Source organism: Cydia pomonella, chromosome 1, assembly GCF_033807575.1.
Source record: "Cydia pomonella isolate Wapato2018A chromosome 1, ilCydPomo1, whole genome shotgun sequence".
Lineage (NCBI taxonomy): Eukaryota > Metazoa > Arthropoda > Insecta > Lepidoptera > Tortricidae > Cydia > Cydia pomonella.
In genome coordinates, this window is record NC_084703.1 from 4444370 (window position 1) to 4456668 (window position 12299).

Sequence of the window (12299 nt, forward strand, 5' to 3'; positions counted from 1 at the left end):
CTTGACTTAACGTACACTTTTGTTTGAATTAGCAATATTAGGTCGGCAAATTACAAAGCCTTTGACAAATACCGACTGCCGCCGCGCCGCGCCGCGCACTCGCACGTGCACGTAGGGAATGGAACCGCCGTGTTTCGCGTCGGGCGCTACGTTAATAGACCATATGCAATTTACGTAAAAGCTAAAACAGCTTGTTCGTATTTAATCAGCGCTTGAAGCGATAACCCTTTCCCGGGTTTTTAATATCGGTAAGCGCTAACCTGAATTAATTCAAATAAAAGGATTAGCTTCTTAACCGGTAAGCCAATCAAAAGCTTACCGAAATGAAGCGGTTTTTGGAACACAGCTTTACAATAACCCGGGTTTTTGAACGGGTTAGGGTAAGCGGGTCCGGTCCCTGATATCGAAAGCTTTAACTTCGCAATTAATACGTGGATGTGCGATTTTGTGATCATAATGATAATGAAATATAATTAACACAACTTTGCGTTGAATTTTTATCAAAATATGTATCACTACATCTTATAAACAAAGTCCCCCGCCGCGTCTGACTGTATGTACTATAGGTTCGCGATCAGCCCAAAAACTACTTACTGAACGCATTTTCATTCGTTTTTCACATATCAATAGAATGATTCTTAAGGAAGGTTTATGTATATAAAATGTTAAGGTTTTGTGTGACCCGTGTCACGGGTCACTGGTCAAAAACACATAAATCAATAATAGATTTTCGTACGTGTGGGAGTCCATCAAAGCTGTGGTACAGTTAACGTTAATTGTAGCGGATGAAATAACGTGTATAAGTACGATCTGCCAGTCTCGAATACTTTTCCAAAAAACCTCTTAAAATATATCTCTTGAATTCGCGTTCAAAAGTATCTGTCAACGGTCTGTTGGTTGTAAATATCTCTTTTAAGTTAGAATATAGATAGATACATTTGACGCACAGTCCGATCCGTTAATTTTGATACTGACTGTAAAAAAATGATTGTGTATTTTTTTTTGTCCATAATAAAGATTCCCGTGCCAACTATTTCTGTACTACAAAACTTGGAGGATTTAGGACAACTGGAGACGCCTTGTCTGTAATTTTCTGTACGTCTGCCGACTTTTGCGGGGAGGGGAACGTCAAATGTATACGTACTAATAAACGTCAGTCCATACAATGCATATCGCCATTGGCCGAGGTTTTCGACAGAGGGATAAGCTCTTAAAGGCGACTCCAGTTGTTAAATCCTCCAAGCTATGGAGGGAACATTTCCAAGCATTATTGAAAAAAAAAACAATTCTGTTTGTGCAGTTGATCCGCGACTGCCCATACCTGGAGTGCACGTTCGAATCCGGCGCCGCGCGGCTGAAGATCAAGCAAGTTACTGCCGATGACGAAGGAACGTACACTTGCGAGGCCTATAATAACCTTGGCAAAGCCTCTACCAGTGCTTGCCTAGTCGTGTACCGTGAGTATCTATCATACAACGACAGAGAAACAGAAAGAGTGAGAGAGAGACAGATCAGGCAAGTTACAGCGGATGACGTTGCTACTTATACTTGCGAGGCCTATAATAACCTTGACAAGGCCTCTACCAGTGCCTGCCTAGTCGTGTACCGTGAGCAAGCATCTAATAACGAGAGAGAGTGACAGGTTAGACAGTAGACAGATCACAGCAGATAACGAACTTATACTTACGAGGCCTAGAGTTAGAATCAGAATTAGAATACGTTAATTATTATTACATACGTACACTGTATTGGTCTTAAAGAAAAAAACATATTATGATTACTATGTTTTGCCGATAGGCATACGAATTTTGTTTTACATATATCTATCGACGGACAAGCGATATCATAATTAAATTTAAACAATACAGTGTTTATATGACATAAAAGTAATTATTTATAAGCTGGAGAAAGATGTATTGTCTAAAATATTGTTTACTACAATTTAGCACAAAAACATCCCTGCTGGGAAAACTAATCGATAAAGAGATTAGGGAAGTGTTTGTAAACTTGTAAACATAATTACGGGTGTAATGGCGTCAGACTGTTTTTATAACACCTGAATGCGTTCACTGAATTACGCTGTTTTGGTAATAAATTCGTTGATGATTTTTTTGTAGACTAGTGAGTGTGCACGCCAGGCAGGTGACACTATGTTATGGAACTCTGTTCTTGTTGGTTAGTGGCAAGCAAAGAGAATTTGCCGTAAATTTACTGCGACTCTTTCGACACATAAATAAATAAAATAAATATTATAGGACATTATTACACAAATTGACTAAGTCCCACATTAAACTCAATAAGGCTTGTGTTGAGGGTACTTAGACAACGATATATATAATATATAAATATTAATAAATACTTAAATACATAGGAAACACCCATGACTCAGGAACAAATATCCATGCTCATCACACGAACAAATGTCCTTACCAGGATTTGAACCCGGGACCATCAGCTTCGTAGGCAGGGTCATTACCCACTAGGCCAAACCGGTCGTCAACATGATTCAAACTTTTAGAATGACATATATGATTAAAACTGTTAAAGCGCCATTTGACTTTGATTCTTATTCTTTCAATGAATGTATTAAACTTGATAAATATCGAAAAGTGCCGCCATCTTACCGGGCATAACCCAAAATTCATGATGCCATTGCTCGAAACGATGCCGCCATGGCGCCATACATTTGGCCTTTTTTGATGGCGCCACTTTTTGATATTTAACAAATTTAACGCATATCATTGACACAATAAGGATCAAAGTCAAATGGCGCTTTAACAGTTTTAATCATATATGTCGAAAGATGGCAGTAAATTTAAGTGTGGCTACAAAGTTTTCTTTGACAATACACCTCGATTTCAAATTCCATTTAAGCCTCACCTCGTCAGAATGAATTTTACTTTTCATTTTGAATACGAGGAAAGTAAAATACACGTGTATTTTACAAATCAGCATGAACTTTTGTAGGATTTTGAGGGTTAATTAAAAGTATTAACATTTTAGGTAAAAGGATCGTTATTTATAGAATCGTGAACAAAATATTAGAATGGAAATTACTTATACAACAAATCCATTTATAACGAAGTTTGCATTGCTTATCGGTGCATTGCTTAGGCAAAATAAATGAAAATAAAACATACTTGGAAAGTAAAACGCTCTAGGGCAGAAACATCACTTTCCGTCCAGTTCATAATATGCAAAGATCCACTTTCAGAACATGAGATATGAAATAGTACATTACGATACAAGTGCGAAAAATAGGAAATTCAAAACGAGTGGCGATAAATTAAAACACAACCGAAGGGAGTGTTTTAAATCGACACGAGTTGCGAATTACCTATTCGCACATGTATCGTACAACGTATTACAGTACATATGGCCCTTTAAATGTTTGACACAGTAACGTAATATGCTAATTTGCGCACTAGTACGGTAAAGTAGCACCATAATATATGTACTGTAAATATAATTATTTTTCAGCGCCCGGCGAGCCGAACACGCTATCGGCGCGCCTGCGCCGGCCGCTCTCCGCCGCCTCCACCCCGCGCTCCACCCCCGCGCGCTCGATATCCAGGACCACTACCCCCGGTGAGTAGAACAACTTGCAGGCTTCGAATTAAGGACCCTTTTTTTTAAATACCACGACGGTGGCCCGCCTGATGGTAAGCAGTCACCGCAGCCCACGGACGCCTGCAACTCCAGAGGTGTTACATGCGCGTTGCCGACCCTTTAAAAACCTGTACACTCCTTTTTTGAAGAACCCCATACCGTAGACCCTCGGAAAAACCTCGGAAGGGAGCTCATTCCATAGCCGGAGCGTCCGCGGGAGGAAATTCCTCTTGAACCGCACAGTACGCGACCATTTAGGTTCTAAGGTGTGAGGATGAACACCCTTCCGACGGCGAGCGGTGCGGCGATAGAAAGTGGCCGTGGGCATCATGTCAAACAATTCCTCAGAGGACAGCCCATTGTACAAGCGGTAGAACACACACAAGGAGGCAGTCTCTCCTTAGACTTAAAGGTTCAATACCGCTTGTGAGTTCGTAGAGCGCGCCTTTGGACTGAGTCGAAGGGTCCAAGCTGGCATGCAGGTGCCCTTTAGGCATGGAATTCCACAAGTTTTTGCAAAGCTCGGTATAAAGGAGTATTCAACTATGTATAGGTGAGCATTCTAAGCTTATTTATTTCTCTATGAAACTAGTTACAAATGACCATTACTGGCTTAAAACGTAATACCTTAGGTTTCCATATTCTTAGAAATATAATCTTACCATCATTTTTTTACCAGCACCCGACATGAAGCGCCTATCCAGCCCGACGCGCCAAACGGCGCCCAGTTTCTACACATATCCCTTCAACAAGGTCGTCGAAGAGGGCGAAACGGTCGTCTTCCAATGCGCCGTCAAAGGCCTCCCATCCCCTTGGGCCACGTGGGACAAGGACGGCGTTATAGTTACCCCCTCCTCCCGCATCACAATCAAAGAAAAGGACGAGATAAGGAAGCTGGAAATCGAACATGTGACCGTTGAAGATGTAGGCTTATACAGAATCAGTATTGAGAATGACTACGGGAGAGCAGAAGGCGCAGCGAGACTAGAAGTTATAACGCAGAAGGGGAAGTTCCACGCAGGCGTCAGAGCGTACAGCGCGTCGCCTCGACGCTCGGCGCCTTACAGGAAGAGAAGCACATCTACATCGAAAGACTGAGCTCGGAGTGAGTTTCATGCGCTGCGAATTTTGGGTACCCATTTTAGTTGTGACGTGCGATTGCGATTTATTTGCGATGCGATTGTTTGCCACATTGGAATATTCGCAAGTCTGGTTTTTAATCCTTTGAACGTGCATATTCAAAGAGCTTTATAAATAGTCCGTTTATTAGCATTACAAAATAAGGTAAGCGATTTTGATGCGTATTTTTATTGAAAAAACACTTGAAAAAGAAGTCAAATATTTAACAATTATATATCATATACAATCATTTACATTATTTTGCTTTCATAAGTAACAGTTACTCATTTTTAAAAAGTGTTTTCTGCCCTCCGGGCGGAAAGCGTCAACTTTGCTCCCGCTGCGCTAAACGAAGTTGCCGCTTTCCGCCTCCGTCAAGCAGAAAAATAGTATGCGCACCACGGGAGGAAACGTAGGACATTCCATCCCGCGTGTTTGCCACCCGCGCCTTCGGCTCGTGTAACAATTTTACACGCGGCACGCAATTTCCTACTTTTGCTCCCTTGGGACACAAATAACTATTTTCAATTAAAAGAAATGCCAAGATTGTTTATCTCATTTCTATTGTTAATAAACGAACTATAGGCGATATAGCAGATACATAGGGTTGCACCAAATCGTCTTTCAGCATCATCGTAGTTTATAAATTTTGGCTTGTATGAAATTTTGACAGTTCTCTATGACATGTCATGCACCGTATTTAACGTTGATCAGTTCATTATTGTGCGTGGCTTTAATCTTTTGCGTCGAATGATGGTCCACTATAAGAGTTAATTTTCATATGTACTAGCTGTCGCGTAAAATGTTTGCTGACATTTTTTGGAAGTTTAGCACGTTAATTTATTTAGAAATGTAACATTTGAGTAATAAAAATGTGATAAAAATATGTTTCTTCAATTATTTGTTAAATTCATCGCAAACAAAAAAGACTTGAAGCAACTGTCACAAGGATCATCATTCGACGCAAGAGGTATAATTCGGGTTAAAGATATTTTTATTATTCTCAAAAGAAATTAACATTTCACTTCATGAGACTTAAAAACTATTTACATACATGCCATGCAATTGCGCCCGTGAGCTGTGATTTTATACTTAAATTATTAACAAATATCACAATAACAACATTCACAAAGGCAATAGTGGGTAGTTATATAATTCACACCCTAGCGTCTTTTGTGCGTCGGCGTCTAGTCAGCGCTATGGAAAATGGCGTCGCTGCACAGTTGCGCCAACGTTACTTCGACGCTCGGGAGACGCTAGTGTGGGGTGGCTCTAAGGCATTTCCTTGCTTCGTGCCATATAATAATAGGTGTACCGTTTAACTGAGGCATTTGTTAGAGTTATGTTCAGCTCCCGGTTTAAACCTTCAACCTGCGTGAAACTGATGTATATTTTATTAAGTACTTATAAATCAAAATCAGAATCAGAATCAGTACATTTATTTGCTTTCACGTATAAATACATGCAAATACAATTGTAAAATATACTCTAAAGTACTTACATGCTAAAACTGATTATTCTCAGGTTAGGTATGTATTAAATAGTTTTCCCAAAACCCAGCTACCATTTACTGGGAAAATCACCGAGTAACATAATTACGAACTGCCTGAGATAAACAATAATAATTACTACCGTGCTTACCATCCAGGCGTCCGCGTCGCGTAGGCGGGTGCACGGGGCGGGCGCACGTAGGTGACATTGTAGGTAAGTTCCACCGCACGCGTCCGCACCAAGACAGCGTATTACGTAAGCGACCAACTCGTGAACGCGGCGCGGTGCGGCGCGGCCGGCCTCGCGGCGGCGGACACGGCAATCGAGCGAATTAACCGCTTGTTTTTCGTTAACCCGCTCACGTGCTCCGGACGCCCTTACGGGCATTCCAAATAAGTGTGGGGTACGAGAAGCTATTGAATACTTCTGATAAAGCTAAGAAATTAGCTTTATTTTTAATCGTATATAATACAGATATCTGCAAGTTATTACGAGTACACACGTCTCGTCCCCGACAAAATATACCTTTTTGTGGAATGTCCCAATACATGAAAATAACCTCTGATTTGTAATTGACAATGGTTTTATATAAACTTGACTTTCTAACTTAGCACAACAATAAAATCGATATTAAATCGCGCAGTCCAATAATATAATGCTTGTATTATAGACTTTATGGCCATTAATTCAAGGTAGGAAATCAAACTTACCTACGCATAAGAATAAATTTTCCTTTCAACTTGCGGTGCATACTCCAATGTGGCAAGACGTGAATTCCCACTTTTTACCATCAACAATTTTCCTTATTTTCAGATTGAAACGGAGCTGCGAGTGATTTTTTTTCAATTATTTATCTGTGCATTTTACTTCTAATTATTTTCCGTACGGCCAGTCAGAAGACCTCGAGGTTCAAGCATGTTTGTTGACAGTGAACTCTGTTTACTGGCAAACAAGGTTGTTTTTTATTTGTTATAGGTTTGTATTTAATTTATGTACGTTATACTATTATTTTTCCTCTCGCGTATGAGAGCAGGCCTGTACCAAGCGCGTGTTTAGGCTGAATTATTTATAATTATACTATTATTTATTAATTTTGCTTGAGTTTTGATGAATCTTGGTCTGGCCGCATACGAAGTAGAAAAATGTTAAGTTTTTGTTTTAATTGTTAGGTTGTGTCTTTCGCTTCACACATTTTCGTCAATTGCCTATCGTATAACTTCAGTTAACCTATAAATATTATGTTATATTAAGTTGTATTTAATCATCGTCCGGATGCTTTTAAAGGTATTCCTGATCTTTATGTCTTTGAAATAAAATCACTACTTATTGAAACAGCTATTTTAATAAGGAGTATAGTTATGGGCAACTGCTTGTTGTGATTTCATTACCTCAATATGTATATTCTATTACTCATCTATCGGTCATAGTTTTATTCGTCTAAGTATTTAATCAGTTCTAGTCAAAAATTAGACATTCAGATGAGATTATTAAAATTTTACGGACGGGAAGAAAAAAGGCTAAACCGAAGTACCGTTTTGATTGGACTACACGTACGGCTTAGATGTATTGTGTGAAGTGATGTTCGTGACTATAGCTATTACTCTTATTAGAGAAGAGACATGTTTTGCCAATCCAAAGGTCGATGGGTACGTAAACACCAAAGTCTACGTATATATTTACATAAAAAATACGTAATTTGTGGTACCAATTAGATATAATATGTAACACATCGACAACAGTATTAAAAATTGGCATTGGATTGGCAGACATAAAGGCTTTGGGACAATTACTAAATATTATGACGTTCTTTATTTACAACTTACAACCTATAATGTGCGCTTTGTAAGTACTTAGGGAAGTGTGATAAATAATGTAATATTACATTTTTTTGGGATTGTCCCAATGCCGTTGGTTATAAAGTGTTGCCTAAGATATATAGAACCAGATCCCGGGGTATTGTCAATAAATTTATTACGAGTTTGATGTTTGTTTATTTTTGACTCCCAGTACGGTCTTTCTTGTTTAATTACTATTTATTTTATCGTATGACGTCGTCGACGAAACTGGTTGCTTAGTAACAAAATATTTATGGAAATATAGATGATAATTAAGGGTTATAATTTAATATTTAGCATCTTCGCTCGACGGGCTGCGTTCACATCAGGGATGAGCAAGTCAAGGGTAGTCATAGATAATAATCATAAGTTCTGTCAAAAAGGTTTTGACTGATAAATAAGTTTTGGCAATAAAAACATTTTTGGTACAAGCTTTTATCGCTGACTGTACCTTTCTTTCCACAGGCAACTAATACTCATCGAGACAATTCTAAAAACCCCAAACACAATTAAATTGCGTTGTTTTATCACAGAGTTCCTGTGGCTACCTCCTGTCTCCATCATCAGATCAGCTCGATGGTACCATAATATTGCATTGTCACCCGACTTACAGTGGGTCAAATTTAACTTGCAAGATTTGATTACAGACAACGGGACAGGTGAAACTAAATAAAAGCTTGTAAAAAGCTATAGGTATACATAATTATACATATAGGTACAGAACCCTTATTATTCATATACATGTGTTGAAAGCTTATTTAATGCTGAATTACTTACAATATAATTTATTGTAATTTGCTGTCTCAGTTTTGCATAATTCTATGTAATATTAGCAAAAATATAAAAAAGGGGCAAAAAATATGCGACCTGCTCAAGATGATTTCAATCCCTATTTATTTTTTTACACGGTTGAATCTTACGTTTCTTAAAATATATAATTAATTTGTATTGGTATTGCCAAAATTGCAACTGTACTTGTTTTACCAAACCTCGTTGAATGGCAGTCGAAAATTAGCGTGTCACTGAAAAGTACCCTAAGTTCGAACTGTTCGAAGGGTATTAGCTGAAGTACAGAGTTGTCGGAGAACTGAATGCTGGTAATAAAACAACTTTCAAATAAAGAAAGTTCATACAAATAAACTATTGGCTACTTGACAATTTTTTGTAAATAATGTCAATCGATTTTGATTTTCCTGGGGATTAAATATCTATATAGGACCCATGGAATTTAAGCAACACAAAGGTCAGAAATGAGAGTTAAAGTCTGGCGCTCGCACTCGACGATTGAAACGCCTCGAACAAAATGATAATGTAATGTGACGTCTTGACGTCACATTACATTAGTCTGTCCTAAATGTATGGAAGATCAAGAGAATTGCTATTTTGAACCTGAAATATTGCGTTAATGTGTATAGTTGTCATACAAATTATTTTTCAATAAAATGTTAGGAATGGAATGGTATCATTTTCTTTTTACTTCATATGAATGTTAAAAAAAAAATTCAGACTTTCGAGCCTTATAGTTATAATTTTTTATAATCTCAATATGCATGTTTAAATTCCACTTTTTTTTTAATAGCTGGCTCATTTTCTATCAATTTATCTAAATTTTGTTATAATATTCAACATGTGTCAAGTACCCAATTGTACCTATTTTATTAAAGCAGCTTGGCGAGAACATTAACGAGGCATGTAGGTAATTAAAACGGTGGTTTACTGCAAATGGATTACTCCTTAACGTCAGCAAGTCTAAAGTAATGATGTTCTCTGGACAGACAACTACGGTGCCACCATGTGTAGTAAACTGCTCTATGCCATTGTGTAATGAAACGAAGTTCCTTGCTTTTTGTTGGATTCGAATCTTAACTGGAAGTTCCATGCCGACCAGCTATGCAATAGATTGAGTAGTGCAGTGTTTGTGTTATGGAAGTTGAAGCCCCTTATTTTTTACATTTCTTTAAATCGGTATACTATGCTCACTTCCACTCGCTAATGACGTATGGTGTACTCATTTGGGGAAACTCTACGGATGCCAATCGAGTGCTCATTATGCAAAAACAGGCAATACGAACGCTAGCGGGTGTGAAACCAAGGCATTCATGCAGGGACCTGATCGTGACGCACAAAGTAATGACGCACTACTCATTGTATTTATTCAAAATCATTATGTATATCACAAATAACTTATCTTTGTTTAAATACGTTGAGGTATCTGGCATAAACATTAGATCTACTGGTCGATTACGAACAGTTCTACGTCGCATGGCACTTGCAGCAAAGAACACGCGTGTCATCGGTCCGACCTATTATGAGCGAGCGGAAACATCCGATGCGATTTTCAAGCGTCGATTGAGAAACTTTTTGCTGGAGAACCCATTCTATTCAATAAGTGAATTTTTTGACATAACTGTATAATTTATTTTTGGATATTTAACATTGTTTTTGTTTTTTATTGATTTTATTTTATTTTATTATTGCGTTTCTATAAATTGCGACTTGACGATCCTTGTCAGGTGAAAATTTATATTTAATAATTGTTGCTATCTGGATTCTGATGTTATTTTTAGTCATTATTAGAATTTATTTTTGATGATCACAATAGAGATCCATATAAATTGACATAAATGTAATTTGTAATGCAATCGTATGCTGTGTAATAAATAAATTTTAGTAGTTTACCTTATAGTGTGGTATGATGGTATCGCCTACCTTTCGATCCTAGGAGAATAAAAAAAAAAACAAAATAGTTTCCTCTTCCTACCGGTAAGCAGACAAAACGTTTTTTTTTGTTCGCCTTCTATCAATAGAGAATATTACGTGATACTCTGCGTAGGGAGTGCCACTACCACATTCTTAGGGACTACCGCGAAATAAGGAAAGCGAAATTTTGTCATCTAACCTCTCTATCACTCTTGCATATTCGAGCGATAAAGAGGCAGATAACTAAATTTAGATTTTCGCGGTTCCCGGTAGGCCCTTTGTAAACACACTGTAACACACCGCCATATCAATGTCATATTTTATTATCTGTGAAAACTTTTCAAAACACTGTTTAGGGCACAGTATGTATAAGTTACTATCTTAATATAAGCAATGAAATCTCTATGCACCAAAAAGTGTCATCATAAAACCTCAATAGGGCTACAATGTTTAAAAAAACCTTAATAATACATACAATACTTGAAAAAAAAAAACAAATCATAGACAGCGCACTTCATTCCGTCAATAACGCCTAATAGGTTCTTAGCTACTCTAGCGCTACTCTGAAGAGATTTGGAACTATTATTTATATTTGGCAGCTGGACACTTTTGCAACAGTTCTACCATAAAAAAACTACTTACTAGATCTTGTTCAAACTAGTTTTCGGTGGGAGTTTGCATCATATATTTTTTTCATTCTATTATTTTAAAAGTTACAGGGGGGGGGGGGGGGACACACATTTTTTCACTTTGGAAGTGTCTCTCGTGCAAACTATTCATTTTAGAAAAAAAAAATTAGGAACTTAAATATCATTTTTGAAGACCTATCCATAGATACCCCACACGTATGGGTTTGATGAAAAAAGATTTTTTGAGTTTCAGTTCTAAGTATAGGGAACCCCCAAAATTTATTGTTTTTTTTTTCTATTTTTGTGTGAAAATCTTAATGCGGTTCATAGAATACATCCACTTACTAAGTTTGAACAGTATAGCTCTTATAGTTTCGGAAAAAAGTGGCTGTGACATAATCGGACAGACAGACGGACATGACGAATCTATAAGGGTTCCGTTTTTGCCATTTCGCTAAGGAACCCTAAAAATGGTAATTTGTTAATTTCTTCGAAACCGCTACACCGGTTGTTATGATACTTTGTAGACTTGTTCTAAATACCCTAATACATACATACATACACATCGGTACATTTCGGCTTTGTCCAATGGCTAAGGACACACTGTATACTGTTAAACGTTGTACGATACACGTGCGAAAAGGTAATTTGCAACTCGTGTCGATTTAAAACACTCCCTTCGGTCGTGTTTTAATTTCTCGGCTCACTTTTCTGATTCGCACTTGTATCGTAATGTACTATTGTAATCTTAGCCATTTTATTTACGCGAGCGGTTGTATTAAGCGATAATCGTAGCATCCAACTTTTTTGACCATCACACATATTTTATTATGAGAAAGGTTGAGTAGGTAGATAATAAAACCAACATATTTATTCTTAATTTTATTGACAGATTATAAAATAGTTACAACCAAGT

General features: G+C 37.6%; 1 protein-coding gene across 1 annotated transcript in view; it reads left to right on the plus strand.

Annotated features, from left to right (window-relative positions):
- LOC133526490 (titin homolog) overlaps window positions 1-8200 on the plus strand; it is a 133290-nt gene extending 125090 nt beyond the window's left edge. The window contains 4 exon segments of the mRNA XM_061863146.1: window positions 1301-1457; window positions 3481-3588; window positions 4289-4714; window positions 7033-8200. Of these exon segments, the coding sequence (XP_061719130.1) occupies window positions 1301-1457; window positions 3481-3588; window positions 4289-4707 (684 nt within the window). The 3' untranslated portion in view covers window positions 4708-4714; window positions 7033-8200.
- The last annotated feature ends 4099 nt before the right edge of the window (window positions 8201-12299 follow it).